Consider the following 23127-nt stretch of genomic DNA (forward strand, 5'->3'; position numbering starts at 1 on the left):
CTGTGTGAGAAGATCCTTTCCTGCCCACCTCCACCCACTTTGAGCCACCTGGTCATTCACCCCCCCGCCCCACTCTGTCACCCAATACAGCAGCCCAGATGCCCCGGTGATGGTCACGGTACCTCCCGGGTACAGGAGGGACAACCGGTGGGTTCCAGGGATGCGTGTGTGTGTCAGACGCGTGGGTGTGAGTGCGTACAAGTGGGTGTGCGTGTGCACGAGTGGGTATTCGTGTGAGAGCCCCAGTCCCCGCCCGCCCAGCCGTGTCCGGCTATACGAAGGGGACACCTGGTGGTACATGTCCCTCACTGCCTTGTCGAACACAGTCCCGGCTTGGGACAGCGACACCAAGCTCTGCATGTCACCGGAGGCCGCATCCAGGCTGCGGGGGTTTGGGGAGGGGGGGCGAAGGGGAACAGAGCTCCCAGTATCTCCCCGCCCGCATTGCTGGGAAAGGGAGGGGTGGAGATGCTCCAAGAAATTACTCTGCCCTGCACCATGTCATTTATTTTATAAAGGTATTCATTTCATTGGGTTGTTTCTTCCCCTCTAGAGCTGACCCAGAATCATGAAAAGTCATGAGAAGGATAGGCATTACCGTGAGAAGCAAGTAAATGAGAAGATTAAAACAAATCTTTCTCAAGAATAAAAATCTGTATCTCTTCAACGGAACTTCATAATATCAGGCTGGGTGAAGTTCTTGAAAGGTCTATGACAGGGATTCCTGCTCCCATAGATGGACAGGTCTGCTAAAATGGCACCCCACTATGAAGAGCACATGACAACCAAAAAAAAATAATGAAAAATTATATGGAATGAAAGCTAAACAGAGTCAGAAAGGTTCCGAAATAAGGGGATTACAATGGAGGTCTGATGGGTCTTCCTGTTCTGTTAGCTTCTCTTTTCAGAGTTATTGTCTTTATAAGAGATATTGTGAGAAAAATGCATGTGATGTCTGCAGTTTGTGACGACTGAGAATGTTTGAGCACAGGAAGGGATGGCACGGAGAGAGAGAAATTTTCAGTGTCAACTTCAGAACATTTAAGAATCAAATATTTTTAAACCAGTGCCAGAATTCTAATTAATATATTCTAAACAACTTTGTTATGGACTATAATTTGTCCATGGAAGTTTTGTTGATCCTTTTACTCGCCCATTGCTGTAAATCACAGCAATATGCACAAAGGGTTTAACAATGACTTTACACTGTTCTCACTCTATCTAGAAACACTGTTCTTACCCACCCTTCAGTGTGAACCTTTTAAAGCCTGTGCTGGGAGTGGAGAGGATCTACTAATCCTCCTTGACGCTGCTGTGAGCATCCCTGGTGAGCATCCCTGGTGACTATCCCTGCATCCCTGGTGAGCATCCCATGGTTAACCTGGACCTGGCCAGCTCAGCTCACCCCATGGTTGCACTCACACCGCTTCAACCTCCCAGAGGATGAGGTTGCGGAGGGCCAGGACCTTGGCCATCCTCCTGGGGAGCAGCTTCTCCTGCACCAGGGGCCAAAGGATGGTGTAGCTCTCCAGGTTGCAATGGGTGAGCGTCATCCCCGCATCAGCATGGGCAGGGAGCTCCAGGGCTCCCCAAAGCTGCTGCAAGGCCTTGGCTGTGGCCAGCGCGCTGCCCTCTTGGAGCTGCTGCTGCAGGTGCCTCCTCAGCAGGCCCTTCAGCCTGTAGGAAGGTGCCTGGGGCAGTTTTTCCTTGATTAAGGACAACATATCCACGTAACCGCCCACCACGTGGCAGAAGTCCACTTTCCTGCCAGTGGCATCCAGGGCTTTAAAGAGAGCGGGCAGCTCCGGTGCCCAGAAGTTATAGACGATGAGGATGGGCCTGGGGAGAGGGGAGAGGTACCAGAGGAGGTGTTGCATCCCCACCTCCACGGGGACACCCTGGGAGAGCAGCGACAGTACCGACTCGGGTGTCTGAATCAGCGCCTGGAAAGTGTGATCTCCGTTGGCTGCCGCCACCTCCATGATGCTCTGGGCTGTGGAGGGGAAAGGATGGGGCTGGGGTAAGTATTTGGGGGTCCTCCTCTCTGCCACCCAGCCTCCCTATGCCCAGGAAAGTCAATGCTCACTTTTCTGGTCAAGCTTCAAGCTGAGGAACACCAAGGTGCTCAGCTCCAACCTGTCGTCCCAGGGGCTGGTGTGGCCAGGGCTGTGGGGGGGTGAGGTGCCACTCTCAGACCATGTGGGGCTGGAGGACTTCTTGATCTCCTTGGGCTTGCTGGAGGCCTGCAAGAGAGTGGAGAAGGGGACCAAGTCCCATCTGCCTGCTTGGATCTGGCTAGGAAGGCACAAGGAGCACCCTTGGGTGCACCATTGGCAAGGACCCAGTTGTGTGCAGTGCCATGAAACCCCCAGTCTGATGTCCCAGCTCTGCTGGGGATGGGTTGGGTGCATGTTGTGTCTCAGGAGAGGGCTGGCCACAGGGAGCCCCACTGAGGGCCCAAAACCAGGGTCTGGGCACAGCAAGCAGGTCTGGGAACTTGCTGTCCCTTCCTGTACATCTCATGTGGCTGCAGCTCATGCAGGGATAGGGATGCGGCTGAGCAACCTCACCAGGTGAGATACCACGAGACTTAGAGTTCTGCTTGCTGTCTAGAGGAAAAGGGAACTCAATTGCGCCAGGAGGAGGTTTGGTGGCCAGAGGCTCAACAGATTCGGTGCCTACAGTGATGCTTCCCAAGGGCCACACCAAGGCTTCCACAAGCAGCCACACCAACCATCCCCTGTCCAGCCTCAGCAGGGATGGACATTCCCACTGAGCATGTCCCAATGGGAAGAGAGTAGAACAACAATACATTCAAGAGGGTCTAACCTTAATTTTCCTTTTTTTTTCCCCCAGCGACAATCCTGCACCCCTGCCCTGAGCACGCTACGGTGACGGAGCATCCACCTCCCTTGTCATCGTCACCTGCGGTGGTGGAAACATGGCTGGACCCATGTCTACAGGCACGTGAGTAAAACCCCAGCTCTGGGGATGTATGATTGCTTGAATGCCAGGTTTATTTTAAGTGTTTGAAAGGCATCTGGGGTTCCCCTCTCTGGAAAAGGACAGGAGAAGGATGGTGGGGTGGTGGCAGTGCCCCAAGTGACCCAGCTGGCCTGAAGGGAGTTAGATGAACCAAACTTGGTGACAAAAATGTGATTGCAGATGCTCTTGTTACCCAAAGCAGCACTGAGCAAACTGGATTTCTATGTAGGAAGGTTTTATTGAAGGGTTAAGCGGAGAGGGAAAATGGGGAGGATTTGCGGGGAGCGACACAGGCCCACAGCACCGTGGTGGCCATGGGCGATGGATCCCAGCAGCGCCAGGCACTGGTGATGCTCTTGAGGCTTCAGCTTGGTGTGAAGAGTGTGACAGTCCCCAGGTGACCCCCAAAAGGCTCTTCCCCAGCCCCCAAATCTCCTTTTCCATGTCCAAGCCTCCGGACAGGTCCCCAGCCCTTGCTCTCCACCCCTCAAAGGCTGCAGCTTCCCTGGGCTGCATCCTGCTGCCTCAGCCCATTGCTCAGCCCTTTCTTCTCATTCAGCTGCTATTTCCCCCCTGCTTTTCCAGGCCTTAAACCATTTTTTCCGAGCTCTCAAAGTTGCACTTTACCAGTTCCCAGCACCAGACCATCCATGAGACGTTTACACCTCTGGGACCTCTGTTTTTCAGTCTGTGCCTTTGCTACACCCTTAAATCCACATCATACCAAAGGCCACTTGCCTCATGCAGGGATTTCTCACACCAAGCTGCTAACATCCACAAAAGCCCCAGCCTCGGGATTTTTTTGCACTAGGAGGGAGTGGGGACAAGATTTTATCCCCACAACTCTTTTTTTGCTCTTGGGAGCAATGGATAGGGAAGAGGAAGCTGCAAGCAAGTCTCTGGCTGATGCTGGGAAGGGAGGAGAAGGCTGGAGGGAAGGGAAAGGCGCCCCCGGGATGCTGGGGTGCAGCAGCCTCTTCTGCCTGGCTCAGCAAGGAGGAAGGGCTGGCATGACACTCACCGCCGTGTCCTCCTCGCTGTCCTCTGAGCTGCAGACGATGATGTCTTCTGCGGAAAGAAGAGGACAGTGCTGAAGCTTCAAAGGCTGATATTTGGAAATCCCATGGCAGGACTGACCTTCTCTCAGGATTTTTGCAGCAGAGGGTAAACGCTTCTACCAGGACTGTGAAGCAACCAGGCCTTGGGTGCTCTGGCAACCTCTCCACTGCTGCTTCACCCCCAGGGATCCTGTACCCGCCTCCCCAGAAGATGCATTTCATCCACCCTCCTGTTTGCAGAGCTGAGCCCAGGACCCCTCGCTGAGGTACGCTGGGTGAGTCTGGGGAAGAAAATGTCTTCTGCTAAAAATTGTAGTGTTTTTTTGCTGCAGGAAAATCCAGAGCTCCTGAAGCAGGCAGCAGAGGAGTCTCTGCACACTTACCCTGCTGCTCTGCTCTTCGCTAGGCTTGGTTTTTGGCTGCCTCAGAGGCAGGACACGGAGTTGGACAGAACATCCACATCCACCCCCGGGCATTGCTCTTGTGTTCAACCCCTGGAACCAACTCCCACCCTCTGCTTCTCTGACCCGGGTGGGTTTGACCAAGGCTCTGAGTCCCTGGGGGTGCCCAGAGGCTGGGAAAGATGAGGGTTGAGGCAAGAGACAGGGTAACGAGGAGGGCCACGTTCCCGATCCCCACCTGCATCATCTGTGGAGCGGCTGGCGGCATGGATGCTGTTGCGGATCTTTCTCTGCATGGAGGTGCTGGGCCCACTTCTGCCATCCCACTGTTTTGAACTGGGATCGCTGGGGACCGGCATGTTGTCACATTCCAGCTTCAGTAGCTTGGGTGAGATCTGGCTGCCCCTTTCCATAGAGTGCAGCGTCTGCTTGGAGCAAACAGTGACGGGGGGAGACTGGAGAGAGGAGAGCACAGGGGATGTAAGGGGCAGGAGTGGCACCTCCTGGTCCCCAAAGGCTTCTGCCTGGCCAGGGAGGTTCTTACCGGGCTCATCTGTCTCTTCTTGAGGCTGGTGGTGGTGAAGGTGGGCGAGGTGCTCTGGCCGTTGCACTGGACGGGCTCCTCTTGCTGTGGAGAGAGCGCAGAGCAGCATTAGGATGAACCTCGAGACCACCGACCCCTCTGCAGAGCTGGGAGGGGGAGAAACATCCTCAGCATGGGGGAAACCGAGGCACAGCCTGGCCTTTCGGCTGGGCTCAAGGCTTGTGGATGTTTGACAGTGCTACAGCTGGGAGAGGCCACAGTTCTCCCTGAAAAAATGAGGGATGAAGCAGCAGGCTCGGAGAAGTGGGATGGGGTAGGAGCACCCCTGTGCTGTGCAAAATGATCGTTATAAGGCAGGGTCTTCTCTGACCAGGCAGAAACCTTCCTGAGGGTTTGTTGTTGATGAAGAAAAGGGAGTGATGGGCTGGGGAGAGGAAGGCAGACCCTTGGGAAAGGCTTGCAAAGGTCAGAATAAGAGCAGATCCACATTTTGGCTGATAGACAAGCGCCCCTCCTGCACAGCAGCACACCGGGACAAAACACAGAAATCTCACCAGGTCGCTCTCCAGGGTCAGCTCGACCGTGGGCACGGCTTCGGAATTATTAGCTGCAATGGAGAGAACAGGGCTTCAATCCTGAATCAGAGCCTCTGGAAATCCCACCCAGCCCTGAGAACAGCCCAGCTGGGAAAAACCTGCCTGGCAGTTTTGTTTTCCATTCATTTTCCCACCCTTTGGTTTGGGATGGCCCAATGGGTTTTGGAGACTTTGGGGACCCAGAAATCAGCATCACCAGAGCCCTTCAGAAGACCAAAACAGGGCTCTGGCCATATAAGCAAAGGGGCAAATCTTGGACCCCATGGGTGGAAATAAGAGCCCAGAGCTGGGTGATGGCTTTCTGAGCTAGCCCAAGTCCCCACTGGCCCCGGGGCGGCTGGATCCATCCCTGCGGCCACGTCCTCACCTGGGTGCCCCGTGACGCGCTCCACCAGCGCCTGCAGCCTGGCCCTGCACTCGCTCAGATCCCGCGGCTGCTCTCGCTCCCCGGTTGCCGGCGGCTGCAGCCGCTGCAGCTCCTGCAGCGATTCCCTGATGAAGGGCTGCATGTCCATCACCTCCTGCTCCGTGGCGTACAGGCTCATCTTCTCCACCAGCCGCTCGGCCGCCTCCATCCGCCGCAGCGTCCCCTCCACGCGCTGCAGCTCCCCGGCCAGCTCCCGCCGGCCCCGCTCCTGCTGCGCCTCCACCAGCCCCAGCAGCTCCTCTTCCTCGCGCCGCAGCAGCTGCACCAGCTGCTCCACGCGCTGCTGGATCAACTCCCGCATCTTCCGCTGCGTCTCCTCCAGCCGGGCGGCCTCGTCCCGCAGCACCGCCTGGGTGGCCTGGAAGCGGCTCCTCTTCTGCTCGAGCTCCTGGGCGATGGTGCTGAGCTCCCGCTGCCGGCGCTGGGTCTCGCTGCGGATGTCACAGAACGGGGCATGCTGGCTGTCCAGCAGCGCGCACGAGCAGCACAGCACCTTCTCGCACTTGGTGCAGTAGATGCTGGGAGGAAACGGGAACATCCTTTAAAACTGGTAGGTAAGCATTTCCACCACGCGCAGTGTGATTCCCTCTCCCCACAGGGCGACTGTGGGGTTTAATGAGAAGGGAAACTGAGGCATGGGGCACAAAAGGGCTTTGCGTCACCTCACCAGCTGCAGACGTGGGCACAAAGCTGGATGTTCAACCCACCTTTGCTCCCCTCCCCCCTCCCAGGGAGCTGCCAGCCCCATATTGCACCCTGCTCCTGCCCAGGGTCTCATGGGGGTTGCAGCCATCCCTCTCCAAAGGCAGGTGATGAAACCCCCTTAGCCCTGGGGGCTGGTCCTGGAGCAGCAGCCCCAAAGCCCATGGTGCAGGATGGGACCCGGGGACAAGGCACTGCTCTCACCTGGAGATGTGATCCTGGCCAGTATGACTGGGATTGGCACAAAAGAGGTTGCAGGACTTCCTGGTGTCTTCCAGGAACTGATGAGGTGACTCAGCACAAAGATCCTCCACCTTCCTGGCCTCATGGTTCCTCTTCTTAAAGAACCACTGATGGTCCTCGAAGCACTTGGTGCAAAGGAACTCCTCGCACTCAGGGCACCACACAGCCGCCGCTTCACCCCGGCACCGGCTGCAGCTCGCACCACCGCTGTCCACGATCTTCTTGTAGATGCTGAGCCTGGCCTGCAGGTTGGTGAAGAGCAGGTTGTCCATGTCAGGAATGCCGCTGGCCTGCGGGATGGGCGTCCGGCACACGGGGCACTGCCCTATGGGCTTGTTCTCGCTCAGGCAATTGAGGCACAAGGTGTGAAGGCAGGTGAGGAGCTTGAGGTTGGGTGATGCCTGCTGGCAGCGCTCGCAAAGGAGGAACTTGAAGTCATCTTCCACCGCGGGAGGGTGGGATGGAGGGGAGCACGGGGGGGTACTCAGCTGGGGTCCTGCCTCCATGGGGGCAGCGGCACTGTCTCCGTCTAGGTGGGATGTGGGGGAAAGACCCCGTGAGATGGAGGGGGACGGGATGTTCAGTCCCACCTGTGGGGGCCATCCATGGGCAGCCCACCCCACTGGTTAAGGGATAAGGGAGCCCCACAGTGGGTGAGCAGCTCCTCTCCATCCCTCCTGCTGAGGGCGAGTGGGTGGCAGCACCTCAGCAAGGCGAAGGGTGCTCCCCCAGGGGAGATCCTGTGGGGGTGCAAAGGGTTGTGCTCCCCCTCGCCCTCAGTGTGGGACCCTTGGAGGTTCTCCTCCCCGCTCCCCAACCTCTTTCCCTTCCGCATTTCAAAACTGGGGGGAAAGGAGGAAACCAAGGCTACAAATGACTTTTTCTTTCACTTTGCTGCCACTAATCCTTCTCGCCCTGTGAGAAGGAAAAGCAGGGGAGAGAAGTGGGGGGCCCTGGGAATGGTGTGTCCACCCCAGTTCTTGCAAAACCTCCCAGGCAGCCCCAGAATGCTGGCACCAGTGCTGGCCACAAACGTGTCCCCCACCCCTCGCCCCCCTGCGCCTCCCCCAGCCTGGCCCCACAGGCAGGAGCCCCCCGAATAAAGCAGAGAGCCCCCTTACCACCTCCCACCCCTCTCCCGGAATGATTTTGCACCTGAAAATACAACGGCCCTCACCCAAGCAGGCAATCCCCACGGTTCCCTTTGGTGGGGGGCCCTGGGCGAGGCTTTATCCCCCCATCCCCTCCCTTCTCCCCCTCCAGCAAAGCGGAGACCCCCCCTTACCTGCTGGGGGGCCGGAGGTGGGCGGCCGGGGGGCGGTGGGGCTGGCGGCCATTCCAGAAACTGGGCCGAGCAGTGTACTTTCGGTTTCCCGGTCCGGCTGGGGAGGAAGAGGAGGAGGAGCTGGAGGGAAGAAGGCGGGGAAGGCAGCGGGGCTTCCCCGGGAGAGACCGGTGCGCCGTACCGGGGAGGGGCCGAGTGGTGCCCTCCTACCTGCCCTCTCCTGTCCTCCCCTTGCCCGGGTCTGCCGGTGGCATTGGGGAATGCAGGCACTAGGGGATGCTGGTACTAGGATGGGGATGCAGGCACCGGGGGGATGCTGGTACCAGGGTGAAGGTGCAGACACCAAGGGGGATGCTGGTACCAGGATGGGGATGCAGGCACCGGGGGGATGCTGGCACCCAGGGGAATGCTGGCACTCAATTGAGCTCAGATGGCAAAGCTCTGCTTCAGCCACTAGCTAGGACCCCTGATCCCTGCTGGGGTGCGTGTCTGGGTGCTGGCTCAGCTGCAAAGGGACAGCTGCTGCTGTGTCTGGGACAGTGTCTCAGGCCCTTGCTTCAGCCAAGGCAGGGTTTAAACCCGCCCTTTTGCCACCCCCTAGTCCTTAGCAGCGCTGCGCCGGGCTGCTTTTTGTCTCCACTACCCTTTGCATGGAGACAAGATGGAGTGGGGGGGCTTTGGCGTGGCAAGAAGGTCACGCCAGAGCAGGACTTACTGGGAAAAATACCTCTCCCGCTTCCCTGTGGGGCTGGGGTGCCCTCCGGAGCCCCCCAAGGTGAGCATGCGATGGAAGACCCTGACCTCCCCATGGCTGCTGGAGCAGTTCCTGGGCAGGGCCTCTCCGGAAAAAAGCTCACCCAGCCATGAGCCGCCTCGTCCCTCTGCCGTCAGCAGCCACATGACAAGCAGACCAGGAAGCTCCAGCATCTCCCTCCTTCCCCGCCACGGCATCCTCACCGCAGCCTCCGGTCCCCACAGCAACAGGGACACCCTGGGGTTATCCCCCAGCTCCAAGGGGATCCAAAGCGGGGAACGGCTGTGAGTCTGTGGCTTTTGTCTCCCAGCTTGGCTCCTGCTCCGAGCGTCACTGGCAGGATGTGAAACCCCCAGCCCCCCCAGCCCGGGTGAGACCCCGGCAAGGAAACCCCCCTCGAAGGATTGATTTATTCTAGCAAGCATTCTCTGTGATAACAGCAGGGTTTGCCAGCTCTTCTCCAGCATCTCCCTCGTCACAGGGACATTGGATCGGGTCAGGGACAGGCAGAAGCCACGCTGGTCACAGGGCTGGCCGCGATGGCAGCGGGCAGCTGGGCTTAGAGGGCTCTGAGGTGGCCAGCACCATGTTCAGTCGGTCGGGATACCAAGCCCTTCCCTTGGGAGACTTTGACCGCTTCCAGCAGTCCAGCATTGGGCTCTCCGGTGCTCAGAAGGGCTTCTTCTCCTTCGGATCCAAACCAGATCCCCTGGGGCCGTCCGGGAATACCTCAGGTGAGTCCCAACCTTAGGGTTGCATCACCATGCCCCTCCCTGTCACCACTTTCTCTGTAGGGTGTCACGCTGGCTGGGTGCCCCCCATGCTGGTGACTTCCCTGGGTGCATGGGGGGAGAGGCTTTGATGAGGGTTCCTGGGCAGGGCAGGGAGGTTTGGAGAAGGTATATCCCCCTTTCACCCTCCCTGCAGACTCCTCCCAGGGTTGGCTGTCCTGGATCTGCCATGGGATCATCACCTCCTTGGTCTTTTTGCTGATGGTTGTCACCTTCCCCATTTCAGGATGGTTTGCCTTGAAGGTAAGGGAGGAAAGCAGGCGAGGAGTGGGATGACGACCAGGGGGGGACCATTCCCGGTTGTCCCTGCCACTGCAGGACCCAGGGTTTTGCTTCTACCCTGGTCTAAAATTTGACATTCCAGATCGTGCCCACCTACGAGCGGCTGATCATCTTCCGCCTTGGCCGCATCCGGGCGCCGCAGGGCCCTGGTGTGGTCCTGCTGCTGCCCTTCATCGATCACTGCCAGCGGGTGGACCTGAGGACCAGGGCCTTCAACGTGCCCCCTTGCAAGGTGAGCTGGAGAGACATCTCTAAAATACCCCGAGCAGGTGGATTTTGGGGTGGTCTGACCCTTGGTGCCATGTGTGGACCCAACTTGCAGTTTCTCTACCATCATGGGGAGGTGAGGGGGATTGTGGCTGGTGCTGTGAGGCCAGAGTCCTCACCTACTATGGCTGCAAAGCTCCCCTTGACTTTGCACACTTAATGTGTGCTCCTGGCTGGAGACATCTCAAAACATCAGTCCCTGTCCTTCCCAGATGTCTTTCAATAACATCCCCGTGCTGGAAACTGGCCTCGTCATTCAGGCTAGACCAGACTTAAATATTTGGGTTAGTTTTTGTTTCTAATAACCCTCTTAATAAAGAGCTCTAGAGCTGGGAAAGATCCTGCTCCCAGGCTTTACACACAAGGGTCAGGCCATGGGGTGGAAAGGGGTGGAGATCCTGACTCTCTCTGTCTCAGTTGACCTCCAAGGATGGCGCGGTCTTCTCCATGGGTGCTGATGTCCAGTTCCGGGTGTGGGACCCCGTACTGTCCGTCATGATGGTGAAGGACCTCATCGCGGCCACTCGGATGACGGCACAGAATGCTATGACCAAGACCTTGATGAAGAAAAGCCTCCGTGAGATCCAGGCGGAGAAGCTGAGGATTGGGGAGCAGCTGCTGGTGAGGACCGTCCTAGCTCTGTGCAGAGCCCCCCAAGTCCCCCTAACTCTTCAACTCTTGATGTGGAAGTAACAGTAAGGGAAAGATGGAGCTGTTGAATGTCCATCTGACCATGGGTCTGGCCAAGGAAGGGAGTTGGGAAAATGTGGTGATTAGTGGGGAGCAGATACTTCCAGCCTGTGGATCTCTGGAGCTCTGTGGCTTATCTCTAAGGGCTTTGGCCACATAGAAAAGCCCATGTGTTGTGGACAGAGGTAAATGTCATCTCCATATCTCCACTATTGAGTCTGGTCCAACACCCCACATCTAAAGCTAGTGGGTAGCTGAAGTATAAACTATGGGAGGCCCGTGGTTGGGGATGCTACGATGGGTGGTCTCCATGGCCATACCCTGCCTGGGCTGCCAACACTTCTCACTTCCTTCTCATCTCTGCAGCTGGAGATTAATGACATGACCAAGTCCTGGGGCTTGGAGGTGGACCGGGTGGAGCTGAGCATGGAGGCTGTGCTGCAGCCACCCCAGGAGAACCCACTGGGCTCTCTGGCCACCGTGCCACCTCTGCCTGGGCTGGAGGGGCTGGATGGCACCATTCAGCAGCTGGCTGCCCATTTCTTCAGCAACACCCTGGCTCTGGCGGGCAGCAGGACCGGTGCTCCAGAGGCAGGTAAGCAACATGGGGCCACCGCTTCTCTCCTGGGGGATGTCCCTCCTGCCCAATGACCTTTGTGTCCATTGGCTGTTTGACAGAGGAGCCAAAGTCTGGGAGATATCACGCTCCCACGAGCATGGCGTAAATAGGCTGGTAGCGGGGAGGAGAGAGGATGACTTTGGGCACAGCTCCATACAGCACGTGGCACAACACAACCTTTCCAGAAGATGTTGGAGGAGGGACTGGGGAGGGCAGGAGCAGATCTGCAGGAGCCTGGAGTCAAGCCCAACTCAGATCTCAGCATTTCCAACAGGCAAACCCAAGGCTGAGCTTGCCGAGAGAGTCACAGCTGAGGGCAACATGGACTTTTTTTTCCAGAAACCCTGCACAGTTGTTTTTTTTCCTGCTGTTTCTTTCAGGATAATTTGCCACCCCCTGATAGCAGGGGAAGAGTAACCCATGGCAGAGGGAGGAGCAGGCAGTAGGAACTGGCCAAACTGTGTTGTCCTCTTCTTGCTTAGCTGGAAACTTGCTGGATAAGTGTGTTTCTCTGCTCTGGAGACCTTTTCTGGTGGGTCCATGCAGACCAGCAAAATTCACCACCCAAAGGTGTCCCTTCAACCTGCTTTTGTCCCATTGTTCCCAGCAGACAGCGTGGAGACGGTGAACGAAGTGGAGCCTCCCCCTGCTGCCCTCCCCATCGGCAGCACCCGGAGGAAGCCCAGCACGGACGAGCTGCTCTCGGCAGTGGAGCCCGTCCTCTGCGAGGCCCTGGTCAGCCAGGTGGGAGCATCCTACCAGCTGGACATCCTCCTGCCCAGCGGCGCCCGGAGCACCTACTTCATAGACCTCTCCTCAGGTCACTGCTCTTTGGGGCTGTTATATTTTGCACCTGTGTCCTCTTTGCATGCTGTGCACCCCACCAAGCTGGGTGAGAAGGGGTTCCAAACCAAGCCACTTTGGTAGCTTCATGAAAGGCACCCCAAGGTCTATCAACTGAGCACTGCAGTTTGGCAATCGTGGCTTTGAGTCCATGCTCCCTGGAAGTCCAAAATATGATTTGTTTGGGATCAAAACCATTAATTTTGCTTCAAAAAAAGAGTATTGATAGAAAAATTGTCAGCCAGGTCTCCTCGTTGTTGGCCAAGGGGGACGGCTCAGAGACCTCAGGGTTTGTTGGCCACCAGCCCAAGGGGGTATTGACAGAGAGACACACAGGCAGCACTTTGGGCCACTGCCATGCTGGAAGATGTCCTCCCAGCACCCTCATCCATTCCTACATGGGTGCTGGTAGTTTTCCTGGTGGCCATGTGTGCTGGTTTTGGCTGGGATAGAGTTAATTTTCTTCCTAGTAGCTAGAAGAAAGTAGGCAAAAGTAGGACAGGGCTTGGAGGTGGACCACTGTACCAGGACATTGGTGGAACTACACAAGAGAAATTTATCTCCGTAAGGAGTGAGGACTCCAAAATCCCCATGGCAGGCCCTTGTCTGTCCTCTGGCCCAACTCAAACCTCCTGAACCGGTGAGGGGAAGCACCAGCAGAAAAGGCTGGATTCTGAAGCCTGTTGTTTCTCCCTCTCCCACCTACCGTGTCCTACAGGCAGCGGGCGGGCTGGCCGTGGAGTACCCGAGGGCAGCCCCGACGTCATCCTGGAGGTGACAGAGAAAGACCTGCAGGACCTCTTGGTGGGTGACCTGCGTCCCTTGAGTGCCTACATGAGCGGGAGGCTGCAGGTGAAGGGTGACCTGCACCTTGCCCTGAAGCTGGAGGAGCTCCTCAAGGCCATGAAGCAACGTAGATAGAGCATGCATGTGGGTGTGTGTCTGTGTGCATGTGTCTCTGTAGGCGTGTGAAAAGCTGGGGACATATAGGGGTGCTGCCTGGTGGGGGTTTTGCCCTGTTGGAGCCCCTGCTGCTCTCCCCATGGAGGCTGCAGGAACTGAGTGAAGACCTGAGCAGGGAAATTGAGGCTGAGCTCCGTTGCTTGACCTTGTCCTTGGCTTTAGCGCTCATCCTTTGTCTACAAGGTTACAGAGTGGGAACCAGTTGGCACCCCAGTATGTACCAGTTTGCTTTCAGGTCCCTCAGCCAGTATGCCAGCAGGTTACAGACAGTGTCCTGCTATCCCCATGATGGGCTGCATGGCCAATCACTTTAGACTGGATGGGGCATGAGCCGAGCAGATGGGACTGGGAAGAGCCTGGGGACATTGCGGCCAAAGGTAGGAGTCATGGGGTGGGGTGGGCAGCCGAAACAGGGTACAATGGCTGGCTGGACCAGGCTGGGATGCCACCAGCGGGCTGGAGTTGGTGTCCAGTACGCGACTGCTGATGGGATATGGGGATTTATGGGGAAGGAGCAGAGGTGACAATTTGGAAATTACCTGCCTGGAGGTACCTGAGCTGACATAGTGGTTTGTCATAAATGATTGTGCTAATTTGTGCTTCAAAGCGCTTTTTTGCATGCGTGCTTTGAGGTCTGTCTGCGGAAGCGTGTGGACTGTATATAGGCATATATAGATATTTATTTAATTTTGTAAGCTTCCTTTCTATCAACTGTCGATGGACAATAAACCTGGTCTGCAGCCTCGTGCTTGGGCAGTGACGGGCTGATGACTTCTGCAGGCAGATGGGACTGCAGCCCTCAGTGCCTCAGTTTCCCCGATGGTCCTCAGGGTGCTACACAAAGAGGCCACATGCTGGCTGGGGCATGGGATGTGGTGTTGATGGTCACGATGAACACGTGAAGTCCTGCCGTGGTGGCACGGCCTCTCCAGAGATGCTCAGCCCCCAAACAGCACCCCAGGGGTTAAAATGTCTTAGAGCTCCAAGCAGCTTTACCAGTACCCAGGACATTTTACTAGACCAGTGGGACAAGCATAACTGGTCTTTCTGGCCTGTGGCACAAGCTTGGGCCAAGCTTTGGAGATCCTACAGGCCCAAAGGGGAGGTGACAGTAGTGTCCCAACATACCCTCTCCCTTTGGGGTGCCAGGTTAGGTGAACCTCAAGTGCTCCTGGAGGCCTCCAATTCGTGATGGTCCCCCATTTATGGTGCCCCCCTATTCGTGGTGGTCCCCACGGCGCAGATGGCTCGGGGGCACCAATGCTCTGCAGGAAGGGGCAAAGGGCAGCCAGGATACAGCTCCCCCAGGACAAAGAGGGATGTGACAAACCTCTGCAAGGAGCGGGGGAACAGTCTCTGAGCCCCCTCACAGCCTCGGGGTGCAGGGGGACAGCGTGGTGGTAGAAGCCGAGACCCCAGGGGGATGCAACTCCTTGGGAAAAACGCCTTTTTTTGGGGGGGTGGGGGGGTGAGGCTGGGATCTTGGGGTCTCCTGCGTTTTTTTTCCCGTGCTGGGTGGCCGAGAAGGGCAGGGCCGGCTGGGAAGGGCTTTCCGGGACGAAGGAGGAGTTTGTAGCGTTTCCAGCGCAGAAGAAACCGAAAGTGCAGGCAGCAGAGCCGGGCAGCGCGGGCGGGAAGGGGCTGCCCGCCCAGCCCGTCACACCATGGCCGCCTCCAGCCCCGGCACCACGGTGAGCGGCGGCTGGTCCGGGGATGGATGGGGTGGGATGCAGGCGGTGGGCTTCGGGAGTGCGGGGGGGCTCGGGGCGGCGGGTCCGGGCCACCAGGGAGTCCCTTGGCCCCAAGTCGTGGCTCGGAGGGATGTGGAGTGGTGGGGATAAGAGTTTGGGGGGTTCCCCGCCCTCTCCCCAGTTTGGTGAGGGGCTGGTCCCCAATCCAGCCCCCAGATGTGGGAAGGAGGGAGGCAGGAAGCACGAGGGACGGGCAGAGCGAGGCAGAGGGGAGGGGGGGTGGTCCCCAACCTGTCAGGGTGTCATCAGGGATCTTTAGATGCCTCCTCGATGCCCCATCCTCCGTGCTGCCCCCCTACAGCCCCCTCAGCCCCATAGCCAGAGGGGCCATCCTGTTTTTTTCTTTGACAGAGGGAGGGGAAGTGCTCCCCAGGGTTCATCCAACCTTACTGCTGTGCACAGGCCATCTCTAGACTGGGCATCGCTGGTGGGAACGGGTTGTTCACTGGTTGCTCCAAGTAGGGTTTGAAAGTCACCTCTCCCCTGCCCAGGATGCTCAGAAGCTCTTAAAGACGCACCCCAGCGCTCATGCCTCTTTCCTTTTCTCTCCCTCCCCAAGCTCCCAGGAGACGACTTCAAGTTCATCCTTTGCGAGGGCTGCCAGCAGGCATCACCCAACCTCAAGCTCCTCACCTGCCTTCACACCTTGTGCCTCGATTGCCTGAGCAAGAACAAGCCCACGGGGCAGTGCCCCGTGTGCCGGACACCCATCCCACAGGCCAGCGGCATTCCTGACATGGACAACCTGCTCTTCACCAATCTGCAGGCCAGGCTCAGCATCTACAAGAAGATCGTCAATGGAGTTGACTTGTGCTGCAACAACTGCAAGGAAGCCAGCGAGTTCTGGTGCTCCGAGTGCAAGGAGTTCCTCTGCACCAGGTGCTGTGAAGCCCACCAGCGCTACCTGAGGAACGAGAACCATGAAGTCAAGAAAGCGGCGGACATCAGGGCAGGGTCTGCTAAGGACTTCCTCGAGGCCACCAGGAGGACAGGGAACTTCTTCTGCTCCAACCCGGCCCACAAGAACCAGACTGCAAGGTATGTGTGCGGAGGTCTGTCACTACCTGGGTGGTTTCTGTCGCAAATCTCTTTAAGCTAGTCCATGATGGGACTGAGCAAAGTGTCCCTGTCCCTCTGCTGCCCTGATTGTCACCATGTCATGGAGAAGATGGGTGGGAAGTAGTGACTGATGGGCATGGAGGGAGAGTTCGGATGAACCTGGGTTCGAGATGACGATGGGAGAGTGGGGACAAGGTAGACGGAGAGAGGGGAGTGTGTGGGGTGCTCCTTGGTACAGTAAGGAGGCTTGAGGTAGCCCACCACTTGCCAAGGCTACCAGGACTTATATGAGGGGTGGATGACAATCTTCACTCCTCACTCCTTATAGTCTTGCCTTTGGCAATGGAGATAAGATACTCTTTGGTCTTATATTCTTGTACATAACCCTGATAAGTGCTCCTGGAAGGGCAGGGCGCTCACTCTTCTCTAGTGCATGGATGAATGTCTACCGTAACGCTTGCACAGTCACTGCAGTGACTTCAGCCAGCCCAGGGGAGGAGTAGAAACCCTGTGGAGAGAGTGCACCAATGTATTCTTTTGCAGTTGGGAGAGTAGGAAACCAAATGCCTGGCCCAAACTTGGTGGTGACTTAAATTTGACAAATAAATGAATTTGCGATTGGACAAATTGTTGTGGTTCAGCCTCAGCCCTCCCAGCTCCCTGTGAAACTAAACTGTGCCAGCCAAACCCAGGCCACAGAAACTGCAAAGTGCATGGTCTAAATTACTGCTCTGTTGTGCTTGACCTCCCAGCATCTACTGCACGACGTGCCGCAAGCCCCTGTGCTGCTCATGCGCACTGCTGGACAGCAACCAGCACGCCTCGTTCTGCGACATCCACGGCGAGACCCAGCGCCGGCAGCGGGAGCTCAGCACCGTCGCCCAGGAGCTCGAGCAGAAGAGGAGCCGCTTCCAGGCCACCCAGGCGGTGCTGCGGGACGAGGCCGCCCGGCTGGAGGAGACGCAGCGGAAGATGCGGGAGTTGATCCAGCAGCGCGTGGAGCAGCTGGTGCAGCTGCTGCGGCGCGAGGAAGAGGAGCTGCTGGGGCTGGTGGAGGCGCAGCAGGAGCGGGGCCGGCGGGAGCTGGCCGGGGAGCTGCAGCGCGTGGAGGGGACGCTGCGGCGGATGGAGGCGGCCGAGCGGCTGGTGGAGAAGATGAGCCGGTACGCCACGGAGCAGGAGGTGATGGACATGCAGCCCTTCATCAGGGACTCGCTGCAGGAGCTGCAGCGGCTGCAGCCGCCGGCAACCGGGGAGCGAGAGCAGCCGCGGGATCTGAGCGAGTGCAGGGCCAGGCTGCAGGCGCTGGTGGAGCGCGTCACGGGGCACCCAGGTGAGGAGGCGGTTGGCCAGGCGGGCTGGGGAGGCAGGGACCAAAAGCAAAATTGAAGGTTACAATCCCTGACCAGGCCATAGTCTCCATGGGTTTTGATGCCTCCTGCTTTTGCTCATGCGGTGGGAACACCGCAACCACCCCCAGGGATGGGATGCAGTTCTTGCATCCATCACTTCCAGAGCAACGCTTGTATCTTGTCCTTATGGAGTACAGCAGTCCCCTGAACGCAGTTGTACTGGGAGGGAACGTGGTGAAGCGCCTGGGATGGAGCCCTGGGCTGAAGGACAAGGGAGGGGAGTGGCACCTGGAGACGGGGTGTGCGGAGTGGGGTCTTGCAGGGGTTGGAAGGGTTGGATGAACTCCATGTCCTCTCTCAAAAATGTGCTAGTGACCCCTATGGGTCCCTCAGGGGTCATACCCATCCTCCAAGTCTTATTGTCCCTCTCAGATCTCCAGCCAGTTTGTCTGTCCACATCATCCGGGGCAATTCCCCTTTTGGATTGTGGATTACTGTCTCAGGATGGTGCATCCAACCGGGAAGGCAAAATGTTTCCTGGGAGCACTCCCTGACAGCGATCCACAACCACTGCTGGGTTTGCCCAGGTCTTTCCCCAACTCTTGTGGTGGACATGCTGGTGGCTGGGGCATGGTGAAGGGATGTGTGCTGGTGGATCCAGGCTCGGTCAGAAGGCAGTAGCATCCTTCCAGCAAATAGGGGGGGAAAAAGCAACAGGAGAAAAGGACTTTGTGGGGTTTTCTGCTCCATCCCTCTACTGCTGGTCCATACAGACCTGGACTATGACCACGACCCTCCATGAGTTTCTACTACAGAGTTCCCCAGGTTGAGTCCATGGGTCCTGATTCTCCCCTTCTGCTCCCTTCAGCGCTCCTCCCCTTGACGGGGATCTCTTCCAAAGATGACAACACTCTCATCCTTGACCTGGAGCCTCCCAGGGAGCTGTGCCAGCTGAACGGAGGTCACCACCAGTGTCCAGACCAGGGAGGGGACATGTCCCGCACCCAACCCACACTTCCAGCCCTTCTGATGCAGAGGCATGAAGAAGCAGAGGAAGACCACGGAGACACTGTGCCTCCTCCAAGGAGCCGCCAGGACTCTGTGGCCTCCCTGCAGGAAGATTTCAGTGGCTGGGCCAGGTCCAACATCCAGCAGGTAGACAAGTTCCTGAAGATGGGCAATCGCCTCCTGCAAGCTCAGCAAAGGGCAAACAGGCACCTGGTGTCCGTGACCTGGGAGATCCAGGCCCTGTCCCGCTCCCTGGCCACCATCACCTCTGCCCTGCGACCCTTGCTGCAGCACATGGTCACCCCAGTGGATGTCCCCACTGCAGACGCAGACTGGACATTGCTGGAGCTCGTCCCTCCCAGCACCGTGCAGAAGCACGAACCGCTGGTCCCAGCAGCTGCTGCAACCCCTGGTCCCAGCAGACCCCCCCCGGCCACCAGCCCAGCACGCTCAGAGACCCCCAGCCCAAGCTCTGAGGGGGAATGTCCCAAATCGAGGCACCCCAGCAGGAGCAAGCGTGGTGGGAAGCCCAGCACCGGGCTTCAGAAGCGGAGGAAGAAGTGACCAGAACTTTTGCCATGGACTGCAGCTGCTTGGAAAACACTTTAAAGGTCCCTGCGGAGACTAGGTTCTCCATCCCACCTTGTCATGCCAATAAATCCTCCTGGGATGAACAGTGCCTCGGTCTTTTGCTGGGTTTGGGAAGGTATCCTCCCCCCTCATTAACAAGCCCTTGTCACTGCCTGACAATAACTTGCTCGGGAATGGCATGATTCTTCTAATTTTCTTTCTTCTTTCCTTCCCAGCACATGTGAGGTCCTGGTTTATGGGTCTGGGATGGGTGGGAGGGCAGCAAACCCATCCGGGAGAGCAGGAGGAAAGGTTTGAGTGTGAGGATGGGGGAACAAGCTGGCAGGGGGCCAGGCAGAGCAGGCACCTCTCCAGCCCAGCCTGCAAGCTCACAGCTGGATTTTGGCCTTGGTAGCATCTGCAAGAGGTGACCCTCTGAGGATGTGCCTCCAGAGCCACCTGCACCTTCTGCAGAGTCTTCTTGCTGCTCTCAGATGTCCCCAGCGCTGCTTGTCCTCCTCTCGGCTCACTGTGTTTTTCTTCTTGCAGAAGCTCCCCCAGCTCTAGCCATGGAAAACTCCCACCAGGTGAGACTTAGCTTTGCTTTGCTCTGGGTTTTTTGACTTGTGGGTTTACCCAGATGGAATTTGGGGCTACCCCCAGCACTTGACATGTTCCTTGAACTCTGGCGTTTAGTTGCTGCTTACCAAGTTCTCTTTCGGAAGAGGAGAGGTGGATTTGGGGCCCCCAAACACATCTCCCACCACAAGGGCAGAGCCCCACTCAAACTAGAGGTTGAAGCTCCTTTCTGTTTTGCAGTCCCATGGTGCACACAGAACTTGTCTGGCTTTAGACCTGCCTGCTTTTGCCTGGGACAAAACAGCCGTCACAGCACTGGGGCTGCGGACCTTCAGGCTGTCCCCTCTGCAGAGCATGTCCCCAGGAATCCCAGCCTGGAACCAGAAGGGCTTGGAAGCCCTTCAGAACCTGGTATGAACAGGTCCAGGGCTGGAGCAAGAAGACAGATGATTTATTGCCCTAGCTTGGGAAGGATACGGTCCATCTTCTCCTTTGCAGCCCTTAAGCAAAGCAGAAAATTTTCTCAAGGTGTTTTGAGTTGTCACAGCTCAGAAGAACCAGGGGCTTCATGAGGTGACCCCAGAGCAGCAGAGACAATCTGGGCAAGCAGGGTGCTTGCATTGGGCAGGGACAAACCCACGCAGTCAGGCTTGTTTGGTGGCAAAGGACACCTCCATCTCTGACCACACAGGGCCACTGTCACTGGGCTCCTCTTTGCACACTTCGGTCTCCACCTCCAACCCTGCAAAGAGGATGAAAGTCCAAAATGTGGGTGTCCTGACATCACCGGTGAGGGCGAACGTTGAAGACAATGATGATGGGTGGAACCAGCCTGGGACCAGCTGTGCAGTGTCCACCATGATTCTCACCTGCTGGAAGACGTGCCAGATGGCAACGAAGGGCTGCACAGCTCAGGTATGCGGTGTCCAGAGCGGTGGACCCACGGGTAGGCTTGATGTGGTGTAGGAATCGAGGAAGGGCACCTCTCAGCACGGTGGGTGACGCCAATCAGGAGGCCACCAGCCCTGGCACTCACTGCAGGGGTGAACAGCCCCAAATCCCAAAGGTGACACGTCTTTCCTACCTTGGACAGCTTGGAGGAGGACAGCACCGATGAGGAGTTGGTGGTGAGTGCAGATAAAGGGTTTTCAGTGCTTGGCCCTGCATTGCTCAGTGTTGAAGCCATGAAGATTGGACCACTTGGTGCTTCCAGACCTTCAGGACCATCTCATAACCTCCTTTAGAGCCTGGGAAGGAACTTGTGAAATCCTTCTCGAGCGCCAAAATAAATGCTCTCTACGTCTCCTCTGCTTCTGGGGGAACTGGGCTGCCCGGCAGCTTGGAGACCTTGGTAGATCCCATCTTGGTGATGCTGAGGTGGTAAGCAGCCAAAATGAAGGCCAGCAAGAACAAGCCATCCAAAACCTCCCCTTCTCTTTGAGGCTACGGATGGATGGGGTTCTGCTGCGACTTAGCAGCATCGGGGTCCCAGGAACTGTAAAGAATAAGGAAAAGCGCTGAAAGATGCTGGTGCTTCTCCAGGTCTGTGTTTTTTGGGAGGTCTTTCCAAGCTCCAAGCCAGCCAGGAAATTGCTTGCTATGGGGATGCAACTTGTTGCTCTTTGGCTTCTGCACTTGCTTACAGATGCAGAATAAATAAATAATTACCCTGATTTGTTGCATATCACAAATGATTGCCTTTTGCTCCACACTTCCACAATACCTGCTCCAAAAGGCAGATGTGCAGGGTGGTGGGTGCTGGGGTGATGGGTGCTTTGCGGCTTGATGGCCCCCTGAGCCCATGATGCTGCTGAGGCAAGCACAACGAGCACAGGGCGACCCATGGATGTGAGATGTGCGGCTCTCCCAAGGTAGGTGTTGGCCTGAAGACAAGCAAGAGAGCACCAAGAGGGCATAGAATCATCGAATAGTTTGGGTTGAAGGGACCTTCAAAGTTCACTTAGTCCAACTCCCCTGCCATGAGCAGGGACATCTTCACCCAGATCATAGAATCATTTGAGCTGGAAAAGACCCTTAAGATAATCGAGTCCAAACATAAAAAAAAAATCATAAATCAGGTTGCTCAGAGCCTGGCCTGTGATGTCCCCAGGGATGGGGCATCCACCACCTCTCTGGGCAACCTGGGCCAGTGTCTCACCACCTTCAGCGTAAAACATTTCATTTTCATCTCTAATGTGGATCTCCCCTCCTTAGTTTTAAACCATCACCCCTTGGACTGCCCAGAAACCATGGGGACCGTTTTGCCCCAGGTTTAATAATTTGAATAATTATTACAAATAATTGTTTCTAAGTCCTAATAGCTCTAATACTATTCTTGGTAAGGATTATTCTACTCATTATTTTACCACCACTCCTTTCAACACCAGTCCTGGCCAGCTCCTGTGGAGCTCCTTGGGTCAAGCTCCATGCTGGGAACTCTTTACTCAGCCAGCCAAGAGTTTAGTAAGAATTGGAGCACTCTCCTCCAGCCCAAAGCTGCTTCTGGGAGAGAAATCCAGCTTTGCTGGCTGAGGAAAGGAGAAATCCAGCTTTTCTGGCCGAGGAAAGGAGCACAAGCAGGCAGGAATTCCCGTCCCTGCCCCAAGGACTGTTTACACATAGTTGGATGGAACGAGCCTTGGCTGAAGTGGATAAACAGTCCTTGGGGCAGGGGTTGGAATTTCTGCCCTCACTTCCCCCCTCCCAAAAGGGGCTTTTTGCCGTGCTTGAGTCACATTTGCTTTTTTCCTCATATTTCTGTGAAATTTGGGCTCTTCTGCTCAGCAGAGCAGTTGTAAGGGCAAGATGTTCTTGTCCCAAACCAAAGGCCATTTGGTTGCAAATTAAAATTTTGCACAATCGAAAGGTACCTTTGCACGTTTCCTTATTTAAAGGAGTCATTAGAGAGGAGCTAAGCCTCAAATATATGTATTTTTAATAGGGATACCAGATACATGCTCTGCTATTCTTGGAATACAAAATTAATCCTCTCTTGTTTTTAAAAAAATTGTAGAAAACATCTACCTAACATCCGTTGGAGTGTGTTTCACCCGAGCCACCCGACCCCTGCAAGCCCGGACATGGATATTTTGCAATGTTCAGAGGTCAAAACCGCCCCCTTCTGTCCGACCTCCTGCCAGCCTTCAAAACAAATGCAAAGCAGCTCCAAAAAAAGCACCAAAAAGAATGACAACACAAAAGCAGAGCTCGCTGGGCGCTCTCTTTTTTTATGCCGTGTCCCCGCAGCCGGGTCTCGCCCACCCCGGGCCGAAGCGGGGCGAATTTTCGGGGAATTTGGGCATAAAAAGGGGCGAAATAGCATGCTTCTCGCCGCCACCGCAGCGCGGGGGCTTCTGGG

The 23127-nt window shown here is 56.6% G+C and overlaps 3 protein-coding genes across 5 annotated transcripts; 2 read left to right on the forward strand and 1 right to left on the reverse strand.

Moving 5' to 3' along the window:
* Positions 1 to 535: 535 nt before the first annotated feature.
* LOC309444007 (protein PML-like) lies at positions 536 to 9125 on the reverse strand. Of its 2 annotated transcripts, none has more exons than XM_082061482.1 (10): positions 9099 to 9125; positions 8242 to 8338; positions 6918 to 7485; positions 5952 to 6529; positions 5543 to 5595; positions 4989 to 5072; positions 4683 to 4869; positions 4007 to 4053; positions 2087 to 2243; positions 536 to 1993 (listed from the first exon to the last, which is right to left on the reverse strand). In XM_082061482.1, the coding sequence occupies exons 2-10, from the start codon at positions 8291 to 8293 to the stop codon at positions 1419 to 1421; spliced, it is 2301 nt and encodes a 766-aa protein (XP_081917608.1). In that variant the 5' UTR covers positions 8294 to 8338; positions 9099 to 9125; the 3' UTR covers positions 536 to 1418. The 2 variants fall into 2 exon arrangements, with proteins under 2 accessions (XP_081917608.1, XP_081917607.1); XM_082061481.1 differs by having other exon boundaries at positions 538 to 1993; positions 4683 to 4899; positions 9099 to 9123.
* STOML1 (stomatin like 1) lies at positions 8332 to 14198 on the forward strand. Of its 2 annotated transcripts, none has more exons than XM_082061485.1 (7): positions 8332 to 9729; positions 9923 to 10029; positions 10151 to 10300; positions 10753 to 10956; positions 11392 to 11620; positions 12252 to 12464; positions 13206 to 14198. In XM_082061485.1, the coding sequence occupies exons 1-7, from the start codon at positions 9582 to 9584 to the stop codon at positions 13406 to 13408; spliced, it is 1254 nt and encodes a 417-aa protein (XP_081917611.1). In that variant the 5' UTR covers positions 8332 to 9581; the 3' UTR covers positions 13409 to 14198. The 2 variants fall into 2 exon arrangements, with proteins under 2 accessions (XP_081917611.1, XP_081917612.1); XM_082061486.1 differs by having other exon boundaries at positions 12255 to 12464.
* An 843-nt stretch (positions 14199 to 15041) lies between these two features.
* Positions 15042 to 19286, forward strand: LOC309443634 (protein PML-like). Its single transcript, XM_082060752.1, has 4 exons — positions 15042 to 15141; positions 15761 to 16239; positions 17013 to 17593; positions 18481 to 19286. The coding sequence occupies exons 1-4, from the start codon at positions 15115 to 15117 to the stop codon at positions 19182 to 19184; spliced, it is 1791 nt and encodes a 596-aa protein (XP_081916878.1). The 5' UTR covers positions 15042 to 15114; the 3' UTR covers positions 19185 to 19286.
* Positions 19287 to 23127: the final 3841 nt, after the last annotated feature.

This window comes from Streptopelia decaocto, assembly GCF_964273445.1.
Source record: "Streptopelia decaocto genome assembly, chromosome: 9".
Taxonomy (NCBI): Eukaryota; Metazoa; Chordata; class Aves; order Columbiformes; family Columbidae; genus Streptopelia; species Streptopelia decaocto.